At 45.2% G+C, this 26,437-nt stretch overlaps 2 protein-coding genes across 2 annotated transcripts; both read right to left on the bottom strand.

Annotated features, from left to right (window-relative positions):
• Positions 1-3,839: 3,839 nt before the first annotated feature.
• LOC147044703 (heparan sulfate glucosamine 3-O-sulfotransferase 6-like) lies at positions 3,840-12,561 on the bottom strand. Its single transcript, XM_085934633.1, has 2 exons — positions 12,143-12,561; positions 3,840-5,211 (listed from the first exon to the last, which is right to left on the bottom strand). Exons 1-2 carry the CDS (start codon positions 12,559-12,561, stop codon positions 4,593-4,595), a joined length of 1,038 nt encoding a protein of 345 aa, XP_085790759.1. The 3' UTR covers positions 3,840-4,592.
• A 9,780-nt stretch (positions 12,562-22,341) lies between these two features.
• msrb1a (methionine sulfoxide reductase B1a) lies at positions 22,342-26,304 on the bottom strand. Its single transcript, XM_085934641.1, has 4 exons — positions 26,157-26,304; positions 25,477-25,619; positions 25,171-25,285; positions 22,342-24,113 (listed from the first exon to the last, which is right to left on the bottom strand). The coding sequence occupies exons 1-4, from the start codon at positions 26,209-26,211 to the stop codon at positions 24,079-24,081; spliced, it is 348 nt and encodes a 115-aa protein (XP_085790767.1). The 5' UTR covers positions 26,212-26,304; the 3' UTR covers positions 22,342-24,078.
• Between the last annotated feature and the right edge of the window lie 133 nt (positions 26,305-26,437).

The raw sequence follows: 26,437 nt of genomic DNA, 5'->3' as shown, positions 1-26,437 counted from the left end.
TGGGCCATTCATTGAAGGTGTGCCTTATAGTCCGGTTGGCCTTATAGTCCGGAAAATACGGTTTTTGACAAGCAGGCTATAGCAGTGATTGCAGAAGATCCTTCTGGGAGAAATGGTGAATTCAATCCAGGAGTATGTGTTTTCCCATCACAATGGAAGTATCGGATTTAAAAAAAAAGGATCCATGGAAGAAAGTTGGAAGTGATCATGCACTGTGCTATGTGTACGCACGTTGAGAAAATGAGCATTTTGTAGGTTGCGTGCTGCGCTGAAAGTCGCCAGACTTTGCTGCGGTGAAGCTGAAAGGCGGAATCAAACGCTTGGAGGAAGCAAGCAGACTTGCCGCAGTGCGCAACTTGCGAGATGAAGTCAAGTCACCTCTTCGACGTCTCCTTGCGTGAGCAAACACATCCAACAAGTGGCTGGCGACCGTTCTTCATATTAAAAGCATGCTGAGTTAAGCTGCTTTGTTTTGGGCAGAGAATAAAAAGCAAAACAAGCATGAAAGCTAGGTGCAAATCGCTCTCAGGAACCCAGATGGAGGAGCAAAGTGTGCCGAGCATCAGGGAGCACATGTCGCCCTTCAAAGTGTCTTGTGGATTCCTCCAAAGAAACCCACATCCCAAACAGCTTCCATGCTTCCCCATCAGGCATATTTTTACTTTGAGGCCTCACTCAGTGTGAGAGTTTTCCGTTCATTTGGCAGCGGAGCCCTTGTCGTAAAAGTGCAGCAGGCATCTCACTCAACTTGAGTCAGAGTGTATTTTTTGGTAAACAAGCCTGCATTGAAACGCTTCCAGACAAACAATCCTCGTTTGGGAAAAGGCAAACTGGAGCTCCCGTAAGAGTCGAACATTGGTTGGACAAACCAAATTTTCATTGGGTATGAGAACGTCCGTTCTCTCCGAGCCAAATGACTTTCCCGTCAATTTGGGTTGTTGGGAGTCACAAGTTGAGATTCGGCGAGGCCCACAAACCACAAAGACGAGAGAAAAATGGTTCGATTGAAGCAGACTGTGGTCCAGGATGCGAAATTAGTCCCACAGCGTCTTCATTTGTGGCTCCTCACAAGAGAAACCACTAAACTTTCTAATCATGCTATTTTTCAACGTGCTTTGAAGAAACCAACCTTTTTTGCTTGTCAAGGAGGAGTCATGACGGAAAATTTCTCCTCACGCCTGATTTCAAATAGCCACGGAGGCCGAATTTCCACTCATGCAAATCAATCCACAATGGGAGGAATCGCTGGTATGCATTTAAATCCTCAGAAGCGACCTTTCAACTCAAAAGGTTCCACAACTGAACCTTTCTCAATGAAAAGGCAGCAACTTGTTTTTCCCATCAAGTATTTTTGTTTTTAATTCAAAAGCCTGTAAAGTGAATTCAGAAATTTGTTTTGTAAGACATTGTAACAGTTAAAACGGCTCAAATCATGCAAGGACTGTCGACAGCGAGGCTTTTGATTTGCCGAGCTGGCGTGACTTCTTTAGAGTGCCTCGTTGTCAGCCCTGAGTGCAAAGCGTTGGGGAAGCGAGGCCGTGCCGTTGACACCTTCAATTTGAGCGTTGCCCACGTTGGCGCGCCTCGCTTGTTCCTCCAGCCGCTCTCACCGGTCGCCGCAATTGCATTTGTCACATCATTAGCGGGCATTAGTGGCAACCAAAGTCATGCGGCTTTAATGGGACGCCATTGATGCTAACGGATTTCACAGATGGCATTGCAAAGACGCTTCAGGCCCGCCGCAGGCTGATCGCTACACAGTCAAAGGCATTATCGGCTTTGGCCCGAGCGCTTATGAATTTTGGTGGAGGCCGACTGAAACACCGCTGCCAGACCCATAAAACTGAGGGCGAATGTGACAGAAATGTCGAGCGCAATTAGAGAGGGCGTGTGGAGACTCGGACCCCAGCCAAAGCGCTTTGCCTGCAAAGTTGGACCAACATGCACACACTGAGCAGACCTTTCGCACCTATACAGTAACTCAGCAGGAAAAAAAAGTCTGTGTGAACCTCTACGGTATCAGGGACACATTTGTGAAGTCCCTCCGACAATTTCAGTTGATTTCAAGTTTGAAGCAGTTTTCCCATTGAAGAGGAGACTTGTGGACTTGGAGAAGGCGTTCGACCGTGTCCCTCGGGAGATTCTGTGGAGAGTGCTTCGGGAGTACGGGATGCCAAGCCAACTGATAAGAGCGGTTCGGTCCCTGTATCACCGATGCCAGAGTTTGGTCCGCATTTCCGTCAGTAAGTCGGATTCGTTCCCAGTGAGGGTTGGACTCCCCCAAGGCTGCCCTTTGTCACGATTTTGTTAATAATTTTTATGGACAGAATTTCTACGCGCAACCGAGGCGTTGAGGGGGTCCGGTTTGGGGAACTCAGCATCGTGTCTCTGCTTTTTGCAGATGACGTGGTGCTGTTGGCTTCTTCAGGCCGTGATCTCCAGCTCTCACTGGAGCGGTTCGCAACCGAGTGTGAAGCGGTCGGGATGAGGGTCAGCACCTCCAAATCCGAGTCCATAGTCCTCGGTCGGAAAAGGGTGGAATGCCCTCTCCAGATCGGGGATGAGATCCTGCCCCAAGTGGAGGAGTTCAAGTATCTTGGGGTCTTGTTTACGAGTGAGGGCAGGATGGAGCGCGAGATCGACAGGCGGATCGGTGCAGTGTCGGCAGTAATGCGGACCCTGTACCGGTCCGTCGTGGTGAAGAGAGAGCTGAGCCAAAAGGCAAAGCTCTCAATTTACCGGTCAATCTATGCTCCTACCCTCACCTATGGTCACGAGCTTTGGGTTGTGACCGAAAGAATGAGATCCAGGATACAAGCGGCCGAAATGGGTTTCCTCCGCAGGGTGTCCGGGCTCTCCCTTAAAGATAGGGTGAGGAGCTCGGTCATCCGGGAGAGACTCGGAGTAGAGCCGCTGCTCCCCCACGTGGAGAGGAGCCAGATGAGATGGCTCGGGCATCTAATCAGGATGCCTCCTGGACGCCTCCCTGGGGAGGTGTACCGGGCATGTCCCACCGGTAGGAGACCCCGGGGACGACCCAGGATGCGCTGGAGAGACTATGTCCCTCGGCTGGCCTGGGAACGCCTTGGGATCCCCCGGGATGAGCTGGATAAAGTGGCTGGGGAGAGGGAAGTCTGGGAGTCCCTTCTCAAGCTGCTGCCCCCGCGACCCGACCCCGGATAAGCAGACGAAAATGGATGGATGGATGGATGGATGAAGAGGAGAAAGCAAGAAGAAAACAGAGCATTTTTAATGGGAAGCGCCGAGGCTCTCAACACAGAATGTGTCACTTGCGTTTGCACTGCACTCAGTGTCAGTTGAGAAATGAAGCAATGACTGAGTATTAAGCAGTCAACATGAATTCAGTTTCTGAGTAACCACATTGAGATGACTCACTTGAATTTGTCAAATGGACACTCACCTTTGGCCCCCCTTGGGCTTCATACACCTTTTTTTTGTTCACAACTTTGGGAGGTTTGTTTTTTGTTTGTTGTGACGCTTCGGAATAGGCTGGCGGTGTGTCACGAACAGATACCGATTAATTCGAAGCACCACGATCATAATGAAAGGGCTGCGATTGCACATGTGGCTCAAATGTACGGAAGTGTCACCAAGTGCATGAGATTGTGAGGCGGGACAAGTGGTTTCAATTCCAATACGGCTCGAGCAAAAACATTTCTGTGAGGCCGGGCCAACAAATGAAGCGAGGACGCTGGCAGTCATGGAAAGCAGAACAGAACTTTACAACACTGAGAATGACAACTTGAATACGGAGTTTAAAATGAAACACAGTTGGCACCCTGAAACCTAAAACACATTTCCTTCTGATGGGTAAATGTTTGTGAAAACAAGAATAATCCACTTAGCTTAATACTGCATACAAGAACGGAAATGTCAGTAAGGCATTTTTTTCACGTCTTGATGTGTCATAAATACATAAAAAATCTTTCAGTTATCAGTAAGTCAACATCAACTATAAATATCAGCTTATTAAAGTCCAAAATAGACTTTGAGGCAATTTTTTCCCTTTGGTTCAACAAACGAGCAAAGGCAGCGCTGAAGCTCAGCGGCTTCGGCGGCTGTTATGCGACAGCAAAGCAGTCGTACGTCAGGGCGGTTGTTTCCACCGTTTTCGTGAAATGTCTTTTGTTCTTTTCTTGTGCTCAATGCCTGCCCGAAGCTCCGTGCAGGTATTGACTCTTGATTTGGTTCGATTGTTCAATCCGGATTGCTTGCTCCTGTCCATTCGTAAGGAAGATAAGCAATTGTATTTTCAGTTTATCACAGTGCTAATGCTAGCTTAGCTCTCCGATCTGTTGAAGCCAGATCGCATTGTCTGAGACTATTTATCATTGATTTTCATAATCGTACTTGTGTGATTCATTCATTTGTTCGTTAATTCAATCATTTGTTTATTTATTTATGTATTCATTTTTAAACTGGCTGCTTGGGAGAAACGTGATTCCTTTTTCATGTGATCCTGGATACCCTGAAGGAGGTTCACTTGGAAGATGCTGCATCACATCCGGTTCCTGAGACAAAGTCAGAATCAGTTTTTGGGGGTTTTTTTTGTCCTGGCTACCGTCCCGCCGTCAGTCCCATCCAAAATCTTGCCCGCTCATCTGGTAGAAGCGTCGGTTATAGGGTCTGTAAAAATCTCTGAGTTTCTGCAGGACGGCGCTGGGAATGTGGGGATGCGGCCTCCCCTTTGACTTGCCCAAACAGCGAGGCCTGCTGCTCCCCTCGGGTTTCTTCAAGCAGGGGAAACCTTTGGTCTGATTGAAGTAGAAGTGCTTGTCGGAAACAACCCTCTTCAGGCCCAGGAAGTCCTGAACCCGAGCCATCTCGCCAGCGGGATCGGACACTAACCGCTCGCCGCAAACAAAAAGAAATTGTGACAGGGGGAAGTACTGAAGCCAGTTCTCCAGATGTCTGGCGTAGAGGCCAATGCGAACAGCGCTCCACGAGGTGTCAATCGGGCCCGTTGAAGTGTTACTCAGGGCCAGGCTCTGGAACGAGGGGAGGCCCGGGTTCTTGGAAAGAGTTTGCGTGTAGTCAGACACAGCTCGGGTCACGGGATCCCGGACCACCACGATGAGTTTGGTTTGACAGTTCAGAGTGCAGACGCGGCTCGGCGCCTCCTTTGTGACAAAGTAGCTGGGGGTCTTCTCCATGGTGATCTGACCCTCCAGCGTTCGAGGCATCAAGTTCCTGAAACATAGCAAGCAGTGTTACAGTCTGGTTCCTTTTATTTGTTATTTAGCGACAACCATTTCCAAACAAAAATTATTTTGTTCTACTTTGAGTCGTGAACCTAAACTGATTTAAAAACAACAACAACGTAGCCACTCGAAGCCGTCCTTATTAGCGGCATTTAAGAAATTTGGTGGGACACCAACCACAAGGAGCAACTACAGGCCACACCCTGCCACCCCCAAAAAAGTATAGTCTGATGTGCCTTTTTTTTAAATCCCAACGGAAATGTTATGTATAGCACAGACACAACAAATCATCCATGCATCAATTTTCTATACCGCTCATCCCATTTTGGCAGGGAGGGTGTGGCAAGGGGTTGGACGGCTGGAGCTGGTCCCAGTCCACTCAGGCAAACGCAAGATGAGACTCTTGAGACGTCGCCACTCAATCCTGTATCAGCCACTGCTAAGTGTAAACCGCTTACTTGACTTCTAATGGCCCTCGCAGGTCTTCCTGCGTCGGCCAATGGAGGAAAACCTCTTACTAGGTGATGGTTGTGCTCTATTAGAAATATCTCTTTGATGTTGGTTAACTATTCCAGCCACTTATTTTTCTTGAAAATAGACAACATGACAGCGCCCCAAAGAGGCAGCAAACACAAGCACATTCTAGTCGCAAGTGATTCGCCTTGAAATGTTGAGCGCAGCCTGAAACCAAAATGACAGACAGGAGTCAATTGCCGTCTACTCCCATGGAAACGGACATGTTTAGCAAATGCTTCAGACACCACGTATAGCGCCGCTATAAAAATGTTGAAGGGAGAAATGGGAGGTTGGTCGCCATGGTTATGATAATAACAGGAACCGACAACAAGCGGCACCGGCGTGTGCTGCAGTCAAAACGTGTCTGTCACTTGTCATTCAAGAACTACAGCTTGAAAATGTTTCATTCACGTATTCCTGTGATTGGACTTTTTTTTTCACTCCCTCTCCATTTTATTTTCAAGTTAGTCTGTGGTGTCTACCCGAGCTTGCGGCCAACTTTGCCTGAGTGGGTCAAACACACATACGCACACAGGCCACTTCAAAAAAGTGGTACATCAAGAGAAGAGATAAGCTAAACACATCGCTGCACGTGGAAGCCCCCCCCAAAATTTTCTCTGATTAAAGCTGCACAGACTCTTGCGCTCGTGTTGTGCGAGGTTCTCACTCCTGAGGCACACTGGACTCTCCACTCCCCCTGATCAGTCGTAACCACAAAGACTTGTGAAGCACTTATGGGCAATTTGCTACAGATTTCCAGCCTCTTCTGCGAGAGCAAGAAAGGAGGCTCCTTTCAGCACCCCCAAAAGCACCTCTGGCCCCAAAAGCCTCACCGGTGTGGCTGACTGCTTCGCTCAGCTCTTCTTTTTGAACACAATGAAACCATGCTGGTGAGGTTAACAGCGATGGCGTCGCTACTCAGTTCATGTTTAGACTCATCAAAGTGGCATCTTTTTGGGTCCTCACACAGAAATGTGTGTTTGATTTCAGCCACCCCCTCCATCTTCACAGACAGACCATGTGACGTTGAGCCACAGACGATTTCAGACGCAAATTGTTTTTGAATGAACGCTCGGCGCTTCGTTTTCTCAAACCGTCTTCTGGAGAGCTGCTGGAAAACAAATGGAGCTTTTATGTGGCTTGGGTTCACATAAAGGACTAAAGGAGAGTTTGCTGTGCCGCATCTGTGTCATTATTGGCCTTTGGCTTCAAGTGTTAATAGCAAGACGTCGTTCGCTAGTAGTGATGATGGATGGAGCTTCAAGGGAAGTGAAGTTAAAGTTTGAAAGTTATAGTGGTTAATTATATCACATGCTGAAAAATAAGGCCTTATTCATAGAGACTTTGAAAATTTTATATTTCCTTTACAATTTGATCTGTAGGAAACAAAGAAAACATGTAAACAATTATTTGAAATGACAGGGGACTTTGGGTGGAGCCATGAGGGACTCTCTACCAGATGGGAGCTTGGAGAATGCCTGATGGAATTGCTGCTACAAGACAATTATAGTTGAAAACACAGACAAAAGATGACATGGGCAGACTAGACTAAACCGCCGTGAAGGTATGTACGCCTGTAGCTCTCCGGAACATAGAAACAGAAGCATACCAACTACGCTGTAGCACGCTTACAGACATGACTGGAGCCATAACTACAGTCAACGCCGAAGAAAAAAACTGCCAGGGGTAAGGGAGGAGATGTTATTTTATAATAATAATTATATTGAATAAGGAACAAAATATGTAGACACCACTGAGACAAAAAACACTACTTACTTACCACGCATGAGGATTTATTTGTTTTCAGTGAATGATTCAACGTGTGATTAATGGAACGGTGGCGTCTATTAGGGCGGAGGCCACACTCTTTGAGGAAATAGCGTTTTCGACTATGTAGGATACATGTTAGTGAAGTGGCGGCTCGGTGGCGCACTAGGTAGAACATCCGCCTCACAGTTAGGAGGGTGTGGGTTCGATTTCCACCTCCAGCGCTCCCTGTGTGGAATTTGCATGTTCTCCCCGGGCCCACGTGGGTTTTCTCCGGGCACTCCGGTTTCCTCCCACATCCCAAGAACATGGTTGGTAGGCTGATTGAGCACTCCAAATTGTCCTTAAGTGCGAGTACAAATGCTTGTTTGTCTCTGTGTGCCCTGCGATTGGGTGGCAACCGGTTCAGGGTCTCTCCCGCCTACTGCCTGATGAAAGCTGGGATAGGCTCCAGCACACCCGCGACCCCCGTGGGGACTAAGCGGTCCAGAAAATGGATGGATGGACGTTAATCAAGTACAGTGGTGCCATGGGGTACAAGTTCATTTGTTCAAAATCAAATACTAAATGTCTCGAAAAACTGCCAAGCCGGCGTCTCAAGGCGCCACCGTTTCAGTAAAAAGAGGAGATTAAACACAGTGGCTCTTTCAAGTGGGATTGTCGGATGAGTGATTACAGAAGGAAATTCTCTTGAACGGCCCCAAGTAGTCACACATTGATGTAAAGTCTACTTGAAGTAATTTGAATCGCAAACTACTCTGTGATAAAAGACCATAAATTGATTCTTATCCATGTACAGGAGCTGCAAATGTCCCATTGCCGCCTGTCTGTCCCCGCTTTAGCTGTGTCTAATCAATACGTCTGTCTCGATATGACAGATTGCTGCCAGTGTGTGCGCGTGTGTGTGTTTGTGTGTCCAGATGCAGATGAGGCGTCTCCTCCTCCGCTCTGAAAGATTTGTCCTTCACTGAAGTGTCACTTGGAAAATTGACCATAAGTTGTCTGATGTCCTCATGACTAATGAATGCTGTCGGCCTCATCTCAATGTGTCTCACTATTAGCGCGCAATCAATAAAAGACATTTTGCCATCATAAATTTGCTCCTGGATGTCGTGTCGGGACACAAATGTGACAAATCGTGTGATTCCTTTCTTTTACACGTTGTTGTGCATGTAAATGGACTCCTGTTGTGGTCTGCATGTTGATGTCGAGGTGGCACTTTACAGCAACGGTGCTGTTTATATCACGGGAGAGCAAACGAGTGATCTGATTTCAATCTACAATTTTCACGTTCATCATGTTTTTTTTGCCCTTTTGCTCCACTACCTCAACGTGCATTTTCCCAGTGACGGGTCAATCAAGTCTTATCATCCACAGCTGACAGAAGGGAGCCCCGTTTTCAGGGTAATTTATAACTAGCAAATCACGAATGTCAAGCCAAATGACGGCAACCAGGAGGCAACTCCTTGTTTTGATATTTAACCGCACCTAGTTTACGACATCATGCAATGTAACAACTAATGTTTGGTCTGTTTATAAGCCCGTGCTTGTAAAGCGCAACCAACACGTACTGCAGCACAAAAAGTCCATTTGAGGAAAAAGACGGTAGCCGATTGCGTTTGAAGCTGGAAAATCGGCGGCACAACAAGGGAAAAATAATTAGCCTGAAACCTGCTGCAGTGAAGATGTCGTCGTGCTTTTCCCGCCTCTAGTGATACCGCCCTGATGAAAGTACTGATACTCGGAGACAGGACGGATCTCCAGATTAAATGCAGACGTGGATGTGGCTAAGAGACTTCCTGCCCAAAAACATGATGGCTGAATTGCCCCCGTTGCACCAGAACAAAAGACATTCTGCGCAGGAAGTTGAGCTTAAAAATATTCTCCAAATGCAATTATAATTTCATTTTCTTCAAAGAAAAACACATTGACCGTTATTATGGTAACTAAATGGACCATTTGGACTCAAATGGCTTTTGTCAGAAATATCAGTGAGGAAATAAGGGTAAAGAGCAGCGCAAGACGTTTCAATGGTCAAAGTGACTTCATGGCTGCACCGCACGACAAGCCCAATCATAGTTGCCACTGGCAGATTCTAAACATACTGCGAACTGTTTTTTTTGTGACCCCCCCCCCCCTCCGGGAAAAACAATGCAGTAATACAGGTACAGGAGGTTGTCTCAACAGGAGGTGAATGGCCTGGAAGGATGTCATAATATTTTATATGCCTACTCATTAAGGGTTTCAGCAGGACTCAGCGGAAGGCTCGAGATATACGTGCATTCTTTGTTAATTATGGTACGTTTGAATTTAATAGTTGAATTACAATATCACTTCATAGATCATAACAATTGTAGATTCATTTTGGAAATCTCGTTGATTGAATAAATTGCCATTAATATTCTTCATCTGCTCCCACCTGGGCATATTTAATCAATGGCAGATCTATAATCGATGACATGTTAAGACATCTAATAACTGGACTAAATGCATCTCTCAGAGACAAGTGGCATTCCACAAGGATCCATTTCATGACAACTGTCATTTGAAGAAGGAAAAAACGAGTCTCTGTACTATATGGTTGAAAGCACAGATTCCAGGAGTGGATATCTACTTTTGCTACAGAATAGTATCGAACTATTTTTTTAAAAACACTCGGTTCGTCCCACTTCAGACAAAAAGGTTCAAAGTGTAAATATGACACAGCGGCGTGCCAAAATGTAATGCTTTTTTTTTGTTGCATGCTTCACTGCCATACAGGCCTGTTGACTTCCAGTAATTCATTGCTTCCATCCTGTTTCTTTCCTTGCCCAGCTAATTATTTCAAACAAGGGTGACGCAGCTCAAATCTTTGCAAGAGCAAGAACCACAGCTCTCGCTTTATTATAATATCCTCCATATGGTGTACGAGTTTGGCCATTTTTTTTATCAGCCTTTTAAGCATCACATAAAGCTCCAACTCCAGCCACAAACTTTGCTGCTGTTAAAAAACATGTGCAGGCAGGTCTGTTACACCAATCAGCTGCTGGCATTCACGGAGGTGTCCAAAATGTCACCCACAACATTGATGCTACTTTTGTTAGCCGTCCATGGCATTTTGCTTTGCGTATTAAGCATGTAGATGTTGGTCAAAACAAGTTGTGGTTTATTTTATGTTGCGTTTTACGGTAGACTTCAACTTGGACTGGCAATAAAGAACTTCCATGTATAAAAGCATTATATAGGACTCGTTTGGTCCAAGTAATTTCATTTTTAAAAATCCAAATTAAAGTGTCGCTGAGAGTGCAATGGCTCTCAATGTGGATTTGAATAAATCTCAATTTTGGTCAGCGCTGACATTGCTGTTGGCCCTTTGAGGACTTGGGCTGCGTTTTAATCGCGCTGCTGTCAAGACATGACCTCTGGTGTCGAGACTGCAGGTCGACAATTGACGAGCTTTCAAAAACATCAATGAGGAAGTGAAATAAATATGCAGATTGCATTTTTGGTATTTAAAATTCTGCATGTTACGCTTCAACTAGGACTCCTTTTCAACAATGTTTATTTTTGTACAGACTGCATTTAGTCCACGTCTCAAACTGTCACGGATGGAATGGAGCAGGGCGACCAAGTGCAGCTTGGACCGGGGTTTATTGGAGAACACAAACTAACAGACTCGGCAAATTGAGATGACTTAAAACGATAACATGACTGACTAACCGAAACAGACTTGAAACCGATAGGAACCAAAAAGACATGACGACAAGGACAACAATGATCCGACGGGGGGTTGTCAGACAGGACAGACGGGCGAAGACTGGGCTTTCCACATTTCAGTATTTGACAGACGTCCGAATGAAAAACAAGGATTGTTCGGCCTTGGCGGAGGTCTGCAGTCTATTCTGAGGGCTCCTTTTGGTATCAATCGATGTTTATAATTTACTACCATTATTTACAGTCAGCAGTGGCGTCCAACTGCATTTTGTTTTTTTGTTTTTTTCAAATGACGTGGAGAGCTTCAACGAGATGAAAGGTCAAAAGTTTCAGTGATGTTTTTCAGGGCTTGTCAAGAATACCGGCCTGGAAGAAATCAAGTGTGTGTGTGAGTGTGTGTGCGTGTTCCAGATGTGACACTGAGCTGGCAGTTTGAAAAAAGGACTCGCTTGTTGCGCTTCAATGAGTTCATTCCCCGTCTCGCGCTTCATGACTTCCGGCGACTTCTCTGCGGGTTGCTGCGGATGACAGCAAGCCGTCTCCTTTCCCCAGCCTGAGTTTTGAGATTGGGTGACAACAAACGAGTCGTCTTTCGGTGACCTCACTCGGGATCGCGTTGCTGCCGTTTCCTTTTGTGGCGTTAATCCGCCTCACCTTCAAACTGAAATCACTACGCCAGGCAGGAAAGCCCAATTTAGCGGTGAGCCGTTGTCAATTCCAGATGACTTTAGGCGAGATGTTGGGGTTCAAAGAAATTTGGATGGGACCCGGGTCCCTCGCGCGCAAACTCATCTGCACACGAAACCTCAGACCTCTGAACTGTGAGGCAGACGTAAGCACTTTGTCACTCTGCTGCTGGATTTCAGGGTTAGGGTTAGGGAGTCAAATGTATTGGGATGCCTACAGTACTGGAAAAACAGGTGAAAGACAATCGGGTGTCCTACCTGTACCACTCCAGTCCCTTGTCGTAGAATCTGTCAAAGAAGTGGGGTTCGGCTCCCACAGCTCTGACGTCCGGGTGGATCCGGAGGAATTCAAGCAAGGCGCGAGTTCCTCCCTTCTTCACACCAATGATGATGGCCTGCGGGAAGCGTTTGCTGCCAAAGGTGTTGGACACGGGCATGTTGCTACTGCTGCTGTCCTCCAGGAGGCTGCGGGGCTGAACCGCCTGCGCGTCCACCGGGGAAGCGCTCCCAGGCCGCTCCGGCGGGCTGCGACGCCCATCGTCCACGTAAAACGTCCTCGGGGCCGAGTGGCAGATCCCCGTGAGACAGTAGAAGAAGTAGGTGAAGATCAGGAGCATGGTGAGGAAGGATAGTGCCTTGGCTGAGTTGAACCTGACTCTGCATGCGCTACATCCCATGAGTGGAGTTGCTGCGCGGTGCCCAAGGGCCGCGGCTTTGACAGCAGCCTCCGAACATCAGTCAGCGGTGGGGTACTTTGGGCACCGACCTGTTGCGTCAGGGGGAGGCTGGGGGTGACTTGCACAAGTGCGCAATGCAAACAGCACATTTGTCACACACGAGCCTCCCTCTTCTTCTCCTTCCAAACCTTTGGTCAGTTTCAACTCCGGGCGGGCTGTGATTTGAGGTGTCCTTGCAGGCTGCTCTGCTGTGTGTTTGCAGGCTGAGCTCCACTCATCCCTCATTCAAGGTTCCTCTCTCTCTCTCTCTCTCTCTCTCTCTCTCTCTCTCTCTCTCTCTCTCTCTCTCTCTCTCTCTCTCTCTCTCTAGCTCTCTCTCTCTCTAGCTCTCTCTCACTGCTCTCTCGGGCTCCTAACCTCCCCCTTTTCTTCAAGTCTCCACCTTCCTTACACTGATGAACACCCCCTGAGGGGGCAGCAACAGAAGCTGCTCGCAAATGAGAAGGCAATATCTCTGTTTGGAAAAAAATAAACTTCAGTGAAAGTAAAGAGTAGTAATTCTCAATAGTAACATAAATTTGGATATGCGATCAAAGGAATGTACAGTACTGGCATAGCTTGCTGACTTTGTGAACTGACAAACTAAAATAGTGATGCCATTTGTACAAAGAAATGTAAAAGGAAGAAGAACTACTCACCATTTAAAGGTAGAGGCTGTAAAAGGATGGCCGAAGGTGGGTCCACTTCACAAATAGCTTCACAAATATTTACAAACCGAGGGCGTGTCCGCGTTCAGAACGAACTGACCAGATTAGAATGCATGTTAAACGGGCGTTCTAGTCGACTTTTCCTGCCAGCTGAAGAAAACCAGCCCCTTTGCATGATGCTGTTTGAAATATTAGTGGGGCAGCAAATACACTTTTCAGAACGTTTCTGGTTTGCCGTGTGCCATGAGCACCCCTGCCCTCCCTCTACAGAGCTAAAACAGGTTTCCAATTGCCTCTGGCAAAGAGATGATCAGACTTTGAACCGGAATAAATGACCGTGTGACTGGACGAGAGGGCAAAGGGTATAGATAGGTATCCGAGGAACAAGTGCACATGCGCGCGCGCACACATACACACACACGCACCACCTTGAGGGCGAGTTCTGGTCACACACTGATAAATGAATCTGGCAATCTTTTATACGTGTGATTTTCTTTCCTCTCAACAGGTTTGGCCTTCTTTCTTGTTTAAAAAGCCTGAGGCAAACTGTATAAAGTTAAGCATCAAACAAGTGCAATTGCAGTTGTTTTGACGGAGACTGTAGGAACAAAAAAGCAGCTCAAACAAAAGGTCTCGTCAGACACGGACGTGACCCTGGCAAAGATAGAATAATGATATGTTTGGAATGAGGCACAGCCATTGTAAATCCATTCTGGCACAGTGGAATTCTCATCTTTGGGAGTCGCACGCAGCCCCAGTGAGGTCACAACGGAGCATTTGCTTTCATCATGTCTGTTATTTGCTCTTTGCCCTTACGTTAATTGCTCTGTTTCAGGGTTCTGCTGACGAGTTTGGGATCAGTAATATAAACAGTCAGATTAAAGAAACAAACATACAGCAGCAGCAGAGGAAGAGGATGCGAGCGCGTGGCTGTATCAACTATCTGGCCCGCAGGTGGGCTGCATCGCCACTTTCTCCGCCTCTGATGGAGCGCTCCTTGCAGCCCGGCCGGAGCACGACATGCATGCCGTGTACACGTGTCAGCTATTATGCCAAATTACAAAATGCTGGGAGGGAGAGAGGGAGGAAAAAATAGAATGTTCCACATGCATTCTGAAGATGCTGGTGAGCATTTGCGATATGGAATGGGAAGCACTGCTCCTTTTGTGGCTTCACTGTCCACACATGCTGCGGGAGATGATACATGGACAAAAGTAACGGGACAGCAGCGTTATACACGCTGCCATTTCTCTGACAAACTTATTAGCCTGTCAAGGGACAAATATTTTCAGAGTGTGCATTATGCTCGTGGTTGTCTTCGACTAGCCTTCAGTCAATATTCAAGTTTCTGTGAAGTCTCTGAATCAAGTCCAAACAGTTCAAGATGCAATGCCCACATGACAGTGTTTGAAGTGCGGCTTCTTTTGAAGTGGTACGTGATGTCACACAGGTAACCGCTAAGATGTTCAGCGGTGGGGCCCTCAGGTAGAAGAGAACACAAAAGCTACAAAGGCAACAAGCCGGGAGCCTCCCCCAACTTTTCATGTGCGTTAAGAATGATGGAAAGCACCCTTATGTGGTCGTCGCTCTGGATGTGCATACCTCACTCAGGTGCCCTTGCACTTCCTGCTGGATGGAGACATCGCTGCTCCAGAGACGTTTATAGCTGGAGAAGAAGCGCACGGGTGGGGGGGTACACATTAACAGCCTTGAACGTATGAAAGAGCAGCCAAAGCCACATCAGTGAAGGAAGCTCTCTTTGGGCATGGAAGCAATTTCAATCTAAAGAGGAGTTTGCTGCCCTTTTACGGGATGAGCTCAAAGCAGGAGGAGATACATAGAAGCAAACAGCTATGTCACTCCTAAACAACAATGTGGGCCGGTCTCCGTCTACCACTATGGAAAGCAGCTGCACTAGACCAATTTTCATGTGTGTTTGATGCCAATAAAAAATAAAAATGCCTTTCCAGAGAGCAAGTCTGGGCAGGAGCACTATTTTTTCAACTTAAAACTGTTATTTACCTTCCCTCTTCCTAGGCTGAATCTTTGCAAGAGTTTGAGGGGGAATTAGACGGAATGACAGTCATGTCATCACACGGGCTGAAGAACGTTTGGGAAATGCCTCATCTTCTAATCCACGGCCCAAATGGGATTTGTAGTTTGGCTCCTATGCACGCGGTCGGGTGTGTAGGGAACGGTGGGGGCGCCGGCTGCGGGCCTCTGTGGGCATGCATGACACAAATGCGTGAAAGGCTGCAAGAAAAGAAGAAGAAGAAAAAAAAGTCACGTGATTAGTTTGGCATACACTTTTGTGCCTTCCAGCCCCATTTGGGGGATTCACCGAGACATGTGGCTGCAAATCTGACAGCTCGTCTGTAATTGTCTCAAGTTATGCGTGCGAGTTGCCTTATTACCTGTACCCTCTTCTTGTGGATGTGCGTGCGGAGGCTTATTGTTCCTGTACGGATCCTTTCATGACGGCCAATCCCACGCTCTTCCTCAAATGGGATAATTGAAGGCTGCTTTTTTTCATCTTCTGAAATGTTGATTGCCCTGACGTCAGATTTAAAACCGCAGACCGACCTTTATTGTGTCACTGTCACAGGCAGTGCAGTTGGTTACTCAAACCTAAACTACATTCGTCAACCACTCATTTTGTCATACTGACTAAAAAAAAAAGATGTTCTCATGGAAATTAAAGACTCTGTGAATTAAGAAATTTAATTCTAAACTAGAATTTGCAATTCCTGAAGACATTGCGTGTGAAGGTGAAGAAGTTGAATAAATACTCGGGGAATGCGGAAGAATGATGTTGAAACGAGTTGAATCGGTTGAAAAATGTAGAAATTAGAGTGGAAAAAGGAAATTTTGGAAAATTTGGTTGAATTTCAAATTTGAAAATGTGGAATTTATGGTAAGTGTGAATGTGGGGAATAGGGAGGAAGAATATGAAAAGTTGAAAGTTGGAATGGGTTGAATCGGTTGAAAAATGTAGAAATTAGAGTGGAAAAAGGAAATTTTGGAAAATTTGGTTGAATTTCAAATTTGAAAATGTGAAATTTTTGCTAAATGGGAAGGTGTGGAATAGGTAGGCAAAAGATGAACAGTTGAAAGTTGGAACGAGTTGAATCGGTTGAAGTATGTTGAAATTAGAGTAGAAAACCGAAATTTTGCAGAATTTGGTTGCAAGGTGTGGAATAGGTAGGCAAAAGATGAACAGTTGAAAGTTGGAACGAGTTGAATCGGTTGAAGTATGTTGAAATTAGAGTAGAAAAACGAAATTTTGCAGAATTTGGTTGCAAGGTGTGGAATAGGTAGGCAAAAGATGAACAGTTGAAAGTTGGAACGGGTTAAATCGGTTGAAGTATGTAGTGAGAAAGGAAATTTTGTGAAATTTTGTGAAATTTTGTGCAAATTTTAAACGTGAAAACGTGAAATTTTTTAATTTGCCAAGTTTGGGAATGTCCCCAATGTGATTTGAATGTGTTGAATTATGTGAATTTCAAACTGGAACAACGTAAATGTGAAATGTTGAATCTGCCATTAAGAATGAATGGGGCAAAAATTGCCGGAAATTTGTGAATTTTGTGAAAACGGAAAATTTTTTGAATGAAAAAAATGTAAGCTCACGTGTCATGAATATTTGGAATACGTGAAAAGTGGAACGGAGTGAATCGGTTGAATGTCGAAGTAGTTAAGGGACAAAAAAACGGGCACAACAAAAAAGTAGTAACAATAGTGTGAAGGTCTTCACCTTCACACTAATGAAGGTCTTCACCTTCACACTAATTATAGAAGTTCAAAGGTCCTTTTTGTGTTAGCCTTGGTTGCTCTGTCCCACTGTCATGTGGTATTCCTCAGGGTTCAATTTTGGGGCTCCTGCCGATATTTATTTTAATATTACAGGGACTCTCTCATGTGCAATACATTTGAAGTATTTTTCTAGAGAAACATTACATGAAAAAAAACTGCTATTCTCCACCTTAAACACATGGGCTTACTATGCTGTCTTATAATGATGGTGACACCTGCTGTAAAAAGATTGTAGGTTAGACCATTCAAGGTTGCAGCCTGCACGGCTGTCTCTTATAGGTTTTATGACAGAGAAATGATATGCAGCTTTCCCACGCTTTCACCAGTGCAGACCGCCAGCCTCTTCTCCAAAGATGGTCACTTCGTGCCAAACTTGAGGAGGTTTAAAGCGGAGTCCGCAAACCCGCGGGTGACGTCACAATTCTACGGCCGCTTCTTTCATACAGCCTCTAACGACTGCCCAATGCGACCACAGCACTTTGTCTAGCCACTTGCTAGAGTTTCCCAAGTTTTTGTCATTCCAGCCTGTCAAAACCAGAATGTTATAAAAAGGAGCTGTCACTCTAATAGAAAAATTAATAAAAAAAGGGATGGAACTTATTGGTCGGTCGCCCTTCCCTTGAGGAGTCAGGAGTGAATAGTATCAATTGTTCTGTAATATCTTGCAGACAAGCGAGACAACGTTCTGAGTTTGTGTGTGTGTGTCAAAATGGCTTCATGCTGCAGAAACAGGAGATGGGCTTCTACCCCGTGGGAAGAGTCTGCATTTCAAAAGGAATGCGAAATTAGGTTCGACTCAAACGAGCAAACGATCGGCCTGGGTGCTGACAGCGGTTTTGGCCGAAGGCAACGTGAGTGTACCAAATACAGTTTGTGAGGAAGTAAAGCAGGCCGGCTGGGAACTAATAGTAGCTTCAGAATGACGTGGATCCCTTCCACGGACATGTTCAATCATCTCCATCAAAAGAGAACATCTGTTTATACCAGGCAACAAATGCGGCACACTCTGCCAATCCTCGTGCTTGGCAAACAAAATCATCGAAATTGAATGAAAACCTTTTTTTAACCTCTTTGGCGGCGGTACAATGAAAACAGATCCTCATCCGGAATCATCGGGCAAGAAAACCAATTCTAGTCGAGAGTCTTTTTGGTGCCAGTGTGTTTTCCGAACGCAACATGATTCAGCCTGCTGTGCACTGATTGTTGAAACCAACGGGCCTCATCATTCCACCAGCGTGAAGAACTGCTGCCTCTGTGAAAGAAATACAATTGACGCCATTTTGCGAGGGATGGCACGACTCGCTAGCTCGTGATGAGAAAACGACACACGCTATTTTTCATGGCAGTGTCCAGCCAACAAGTGTGTGACGAGACTGTTCAGCACCGGTGCTGGAGTTTATGCCGGCTGGCTATTCTGCAACGCGGCCACGGGATTTTTATTGCCGTCATCGTCGTTAATGAAGCTCAGAGCACGACCGTAAGGGATGCTCAGTGAACAATGCAGGCTGGCCGATGATCATCTATTGCACAGGTGTCAAACTCAAGGCCCGGGGGGCAGATAGGGCCCACCACATCAAAAAAAAAGAGTTTGACACCCCTGATCTATTGGGTTGCTGCAGCCTCGTCGGAAATTGCAATATGACAAATGCTCTTCAAGCAAGATGTTCACAGCTGATGTTCAACGGATGCAATAACAAAGACAGAAAAACAGGCTCATTCGGAATCGGTGCATCCTGAGGGTGCGAGAGCGAAAGAACTGATAGCCGATCTAAGCGTGTGTTTGCCTTTCTGGCACACAAAGAAAAGGGAGGGGAGAAATGTAACAGAGTCGAACTGAAGTCGATCTGCACCAAGTGTCAAATTTTCTGGCATGCGAGGGGAAGGTGATGATGGATAGCTGCAGAGATTGACTTGGCTCCGCAACTGAAGAAGCGCGAGGACGAGTGAATTGCTCAGGAGGCGCCGAGGGGCACAAAAGCGTCAGGCGAGTGGAAAGCCCCCCTCGGCCCCACTCCACCTGCTCAAGATGTGACAATTGCACCAGCAAACGCGCGCGCACAACACTCGAGTCACTCATGTTGAGGTCTCGTCTCGCTCATCAGCGCTTCCTATTGCGCTTGGTGTTGTTTGGAGGGACGGCACAGCTCCCCCTGCTCACCTGTGAAGAGAGACACGAGTCAGCATCACTTCCAAGAACACTGCAAATGCTTGGAGCAGTTTGTCTGAATGATAATCACCACTTACTCTTGACAGCACTTTCTAGCATTCAGTTTCTGCAGAACTTAAAATTTCCCGTTCGGTAAAAGAACCACCAGGAACCAACATGGTCGGCCAAGCCAAAACCTTGAAGTGCACATTTGCTTCAAACGCACATTCAAGATATTTCAGGCTAATTTCTCAAAAACACACCCTTGCCTTAACTTTTTTCTTTTCGCCCGCATGGAAGGTATGCAGCGCATCTCATGTGGCATCTCGACCCAAGGAGATGAGAGAGGATGAGCAAATTGCAGGGTTGGCTCAGTGGGTGGCTGAAATTTGGACAGGGTGCTCGGGTTGCGGGAGGACACGCCATATCACTGAGCCAATTTGTTTACCCCATAAAAAAAATAAAGTGAAGCTGTGAAAAATATCATTTTTGGAGTGGGCCAGTCACGGAAGGTTTGGCTTGAGAGGACGTGGCGTGGACCAAATTATGTAAATTATGTGAGACTGGCCACCGGCGAGATTAAAGGTAAAAAAGAAATGCAAACAAACGAAGCACGCAAGAGTGGATCTAAAGGTCTCGAGAGCAGCACCTTTAACGGTATCTGTACAAAAAACTAGAAAGTGGCTGTGTTCAAAACAGACCAAACACATTTAGACTTGAGTTAAATGGAAGTCATAACTCTTTAAAGTGCCTCCGATTAACACCAAATAAGGTTCAGTTGTTCTAGTTGTCGCCTCCTAACTTTTGTTTGTCTTCTACAGCAGCAAAAGTTAAAAGGTTTATGCAAACAGCTGCCAAGTTAAACAAAAGTAGTGTGCTATTTCGTTATTTTTCTTTTGCCTTAAGCCTCTACAAAGTTCCATTTAACTTGATCTTGATTTAACTTGAAAAACTTTTAAAAGAAAAAAAAAAGTACAGCAGACAGTCAAACCACCACCAAGGGATTGTTCTTCTTCAATATAGACAAAAAGCACAAAGAGCACCGCCCTCCCCCCAACCTTCAGGATTATGATGGCCCCCCCTAAGCACCACAGCCAAAATCCCTGTGTAGTCTGTGATGAGGCCAGGATAAAAGGTAGCATGTGGGGCCCACAATCAGCCACTTTTGTCCTGCTCTGAAAATAAGAGCCCATCTCCCCGATCCGCCAGAACAATAGCGTTACCACGCTTCGCTTTGAATCTCTCAGGTGGATCTCTGCTGTCGTCTGGGGCTAGCTCCTCTGAGACAGATGAGTGAGGAGATAGTGAGAGACCGTTGCAAACACATATGTGATGTTCAAAAGGCAGCTTGTAGAGATGCTGGATGTCACAATAACGACGATGATCAAAAGTGACAAAAGCTGGCCAAAGGAAGGTCAACTTTGGCCATGCGAAGCCCTTGTTTGTGATCAAATTGATTTGACATGATGTTGAACGTGAAATTATAATAGCAGCGAGCTGGTTGGTGACTAGCAGCTAAGGATAGCTATCCACTTGGTACTGAAATGGCACCAATTGCTTTTGCTGTGATGTCATTTTTCAAGGGCCTTAGTTTCCAAGCGTGAGCCATCCTGACAGAGACATTAAGAAGTTGGAGCACCTTCAATCTTTTGCAGTGATCTCCTTTGATCCACAGCAAGAATCCTGCAGTATAAAAGCCCCATTTCTCTTTTTCTTCATTACACCAAGTCCAAAGCTCATATGGAGGACATCTTCACCACCACCATAGGAGGTGTTTGGCTTCCTCTGGAACGTTGATCCTCATGGCGAGCTTCTCCACTAAAGGTTCCCACAAGATGGTTTCAATTGAGAAGAATTGAAGTGACATGGTGTGTCATTATTCTGAAGAACTCAAAACAGAAGCAGGTGCATCTGCTCATAAACAGCTCAACCGGGCGGGCGGAAGCTGCTCATAAAGTCGGTCACAACAGGTTGCCCTGCGTAGTAGATTGTTCAGCGGCAACCTCCGGACTCTGCCCTCGGCCCGCCAGAATTCTCGACTGCTTTGACATCATTACGGATCCGGACTCAGGATACAACCCAGAGATCAGTGGAAGAGAGGAAAAAACGTGTTTGCAGTCCAAGTGTGTCTTGTGATGTTTATCAGGGGATTACCACTTCCTGCTTCCTGTTTGCTTCCTCTCGGCCATGCCACTGCTGAACCTGCGCCAGCAACAAAGTGTTTGAGCGCAGATAGTGCACGTTAATTGCATCCCGTCCTCCTTTTACCCTCCCCATCTGTCATTCTCACATCTGTTTTAATTTTGTATTTTTGTCTGCAGGGTTTGTCGCTACCTCATCCCATATTCAACCCCGAGCACAATGAGGAGTCTGTGTGCCAGCTGTGTGTGGCGACTCTGAAGAGGAACCACAACAGAGACATCTAATCAGTGGCAAGGAAGGTATTACTGAATAAATGAGGGGCCCCCGGGCAAGATTAGGCCAAGACAGAGAGGACAAGTTTAGTCCATCCACTGAAAAACCTTCACAGTGTACATACAGATTGAAACACTTCAAATGTTAAGGGTTGTTGCGAAGGTCAGCATACATTTCATTTTTTCTGTTTCTTTTGAGGAATCATTTGCACAATGTGCAAGCATGAGGCCGTCAACATTGGACGACTTTGCAGCTGTTGCAAGCATATCTTGCCAACTGACAATTGAGTAGCGGTGCAAAGTTGCCAGGGGGAAACGACAATTAATTCCATCCGTGGCAAGCTTCTCAAAGCAGGATCTGTTGCATGCAGTAGAAGACCTTATCCCACCTACACTGACACAAAACCCAAACTCCTAGAGCAGGCGTTGACGGTAAGCCAGCAAAGGTCTCTCTGGCATTACAGTTCAAAGGCTTCAAGCCGATGATTATGATGCTCAACAAGATGAAGTTGCTAAGGCTAAAGCTTTATCACACTCCGAAGCACTGAAATGAGTTAAAAACCTCAAACCGACTGTAAATTAGCATTGGCTGATAACAAAGCGAAAAATAGTACAACTTAGATAAATGTGTCAAAAAGGTGGATGAAAACTTGATGACATGAATGTGATCACAGGAGTAAGAATGACTCGACAACAGCGGTCATGCGAACAGTTGTCTTTTAAAGCGTGACATTGCTTCATAGGATTACGTCCAACATTCAAGAAAGACAAAAAATAACAGGATTGGTGAATTAAGCAAAGCCGTGCTTGTTTTCATGGATACAAAAGTAGAGTTTAAAATATTATGTTACAAAAGTAAAGTTTTAAATATTCCCGTAATTTTCGGACTATAAATCCGCGGGTTTTGTCATAGTTTGGGTGGGGGGGCGACTTATACACAGGAGCGATTTGTGATTTTTTTCACAAATTTTCAAAATACAAAAATCCGCGATGTAGTGAAACCGCGATAAATGAACCGCAATGTAGCAAGGGATTACTGTCATTTGAACTGCAAGTGACGTCACCCGTGCCGCGCGGCGGTTGTTTACATAAAGGGCAAAGGATTCCTTCACAGAATGACGAAGATGACGAAGGGCCCACGTACTACCGGCATCATTAGCGGCTTTGTTTGTAAGTGACACGGAAGACTAAGAGTTTGAAGGATTTAATGATTTGGAGTGACACAGAAGGTTTGAAAAACGATTATGGCTTTTACGCACGCTCGGTCTTTCTCGACGGGACCTCTCTTTCACCTCCGTGGATGGAAGTCGGGGGCCGGCGCTCGGCCGGGTGGCTGTCCGGGGACGGTGGATGGGGCTCGGACATGGCTTTTACGCACGCCCGGCCCTATTTATGGAGCTCTCTTCCCCCTCCGTGGCTGGAAGTTCAGTCATTGTTGGCTCGTTGAACTCTTGTTTTGTTAAATAAAGAGCAGTTTACCAAACCCACGTCTTTCCTGGTACTTTAACGCTACAATATAGTTATATACTAGATCTCTGCAGCGCACGCGCGGCGTTGTTGACATAAAGAACGAGGAATTTGATCAATGGATTTAATGATTTGGAGTGACACAGATGGTTTGATAATATTGTTGTAATATTATAGTTATTTAAAATATACTTTATATATCGTTATATGAGTCTGTGGAATAATTAGAAATGCAACTTACAACGGGTCCGCCGTCAGCATATGCAGCGCATACGCGGCATTGTTTACATAAAGCACGATCGATGGATTTAATGAATTGGAGTGACACAGATGGTTTGATAAAACGTGTTATTTATGTAATACTTACTTGAATAACTCTGAATGTTACGTCAAGCCCGTTCTCAGCTCCTTGTTTGTGTATATGTCACGTTAGCATACTGTATCGTTTAGCCTGTTGTTGCTGGTTCATGTCTGTTTTTGGTGTTGGATTTTGACAAATAAATTTGCCCCAAAAGTGCGACTTATACTCCGGTGCGACTTATATATGGGTTTTTTTCACTTTATTGTGCATTTTATGGCTGGTGCGACTTATACTACAGAGCGACTTATAGTCCGAAAATTACGGTATGTTGCTTCAGTGCATGGTTTCACATATCTGCCCCTAAGGGGGAAAAAAAGTGAAGATTTAAGCGTTAATATCGTGAGAAGGGAGAAAATATAGTTTAAGTATCAAATTCATCACCAAAAACAATAACTTAAAGACCTAGTGTAAAAGTTAGCCGAGCATTGTTTTCTTAAATCTTAAATATTTATAAAAAAAAAAAAAAAAAGCTCTTTGTTGCCGCTGTCCAGAGTGGCCGCTGTCCATCCGAACTCTGGTGTTCCCGTCGGGCTTTTCCCCAGAGCGCTTCATTCGCCGTCCACACATTTCGCGGCATCCAGAAACGTTTACACGTCAAGCAGCATTTCCTCATGTGCGCTCACTTTGCTGTCCATCAATTTTGTCTGTGGGGTGAAGCAAAAACATGCAGCATGATGTGGACTTTTCTTGGCATACAATTGTAATCAAGTTTGCTCAAATGGTAGCCGCTTGAAAGAATCAAAGCTACATCCCGAACAAATGCCGTTTGCCTATGCTGTTTATATCATTATATCAACAATAGTTGCCTAAAAAGCAGATATGGCATGTGTAAAGCTCACATTGGCAGCAGAGATGAAAAGCAAAAAATATGACATGTATTCTAAGCATGCATCTATACAAATAAAGGTCTTCTCCTGTTAAACACGACCATAGCAAAATCTGCGAGGTTGATACCAAAACATTATATAAAAAAAACAAAAATTATCATATACATGCTAATGAATAAGTTACGAACACAAATGGTGAAGCAACATACGTAGAGCAACAATAAAAATACTCACTGTCTTATATTCTTTCGCCTCTGTGAAAACCAATTTAGACTGCAGACTGAGTTAAGGTTTCTTCTCAAGGTTTCTCATTTTTCCCCTGGTAGGGTTTTTTGAGTTTTTCCTTGCCCTTTTGGGAGCCCAAGATCAGGGGATGCTTTGAGAATAATTGTCAATTGATTGTCTATGTGAAGCCCTTTGAGACTGCTTGTGATTTAGGGCTATACAAATAAACCTGACTTGAATTGACTTGAAGTTGCAAATGTATTCGTTTGTCTGTGTATTGTACTGCCCCTTGGTGGCCAAGTTGTTCACACACCCACAGGCACAAAATGAGTGGTTGGTACATAATAACACCATTCCCGTTCATTTCAATGGACAAAGATGACAAAAGCAGATTTTCTAGAGCAAAATGTGTAAATGTCGAGTTAAAAAAAATAGTTAAAACGGTCAAAATAGCTTCATCAATTTCTAATAAGTCATCGATTAGAAGAAAAAAAAAAGTAGGGCTCAGGCATCCGAGAAGATTAATAACATTTACTCTTGCCGATGAGTTCACAATAGTCCTCAGTTCATTTACTTTTTTCAATTTATGATTCGTGACAGCATTTCTCAGCATGCAGATACAGAAATTGAGGGAGTTCCTCTACTATACCTTTAGGGATGAACTTCAGTGAGCTGCTGAAGATTCAAAAACGAGACAAGCCTCTGGCGGGCCCGTCGTTGACAAACTCGTGGCCGAGGCCATTTCCACACTTGCCACATGACACCTGGAGCGAAACAAAATTTCTTGAGCGATTTCTGGGGCCGTCACAATCAAATAGTTTTAGAATGAATCATTCTACAACAGAATGAATCAATCTACAACATGTCAGTAGCGGGTCACTCATCCTACAACTGAAAAAAAGTGTTAAAATAACTTTGCGATCGATGTCTATTTGTGATTTTCTTGGGATTGTACCTTGAAGGCTCCAGGTCTCTCCAGATGTTTGGCCACGCTGTCTTGATGGACGGTCTCCGTGAAAGCGGGCCAAGGAGATGAATGCTCAAACTTGGAGCGGCTGGAGAAAAGATGATGGTCACAATTTGCACATGCGTAAATTCCTATAAAATGACAAAAGAGAAAAATTAGACCCCATGAAATGAACATAAACCCCATGAAATGAACATAAATTTGCTTATCCCATGAGAATTGATATGATCCGAGAAGCTATGATTTTTGTCCTAACGTGGAATGGAGGTTAGGTCATCTGCCTCACACCTGTTTCCCAAAGGCAACCACTTCACGTTGAAAACAGATGACTGGATGATGACAACATTCGGGATGCTACTTGTCAAGTCAGGAAGTAGTGTAATGGTTGTGCAACCTCCAAAATTTGTTACAAAAGTTCATACTTCATATGGTAAAACATAGCCGGGGTGCACTATTAAAGACAAATGCACTGCTATGTCACTTATTGATAACATATATTTGACTCGACACAGCTGTCGAGGAATTTACAGAACGACAGTTAAATAACTCGAGTCTAGCTTGGGCTAAAGGGCTAGCTCGCCACCGTTGACTTCGAACATTAAAGAGTTGTAAGTGGTAGCGGAACTATGAAAGAACATTGAGTAAAGAGGCATCAGTGGTAATAGCACCTGGTTTGAAATGGTCTTTGTAAACCTCCCGACCATAGAAGGAACAAAACGACATTTTTTTCCACTTGCGTTTGGCCAAGTTTACACAACTGTGGTCTAATGATTAAGTGCTGTTTGAATCAACGGAGCCAACAACAAGTTCCGGCCTAGAGTCACGTACCATTCAAAATAAAACCGGAAACGCCCGTCAAAAGCTCACCCTTGTGAATTAAATATCTATCGCTTTGCCAGCAGCGTGCCCAGTGATATATGATGGCTTGAATCTAAATTCAAAACGACGT

This window comes from Syngnathus leptorhynchus, chromosome 16 (assembly GCF_054491065.1).
Source record: "Syngnathus leptorhynchus isolate UIUO chromosome 16, UIUO_Slep, whole genome shotgun sequence".
NCBI classification, from domain to species: domain Eukaryota; kingdom Metazoa; phylum Chordata; class Actinopteri; order Syngnathiformes; family Syngnathidae; genus Syngnathus; species Syngnathus leptorhynchus.
Note: the sequence above shows the minus strand (reverse complement) of the source record. Positions and strands in the feature narration are given on the sequence as shown.

Bases quoted from the DNA above. Each gene is read 5' to 3' on its own strand.
- LOC147044703 (XM_085934633.1), bottom strand. From the start codon at position 12,561: ATGGGATGTAGCGCATGCAGAGTCAGGTTCAACTCAGCCAAGGCACTA. The intron at 5,212-12,142 runs GTAGGACACCCG...GCTATGTTTCAG, and splicing joins AAGGGACTGGAGTGGTACAG to GAACTTGATGCCTCGAACGC.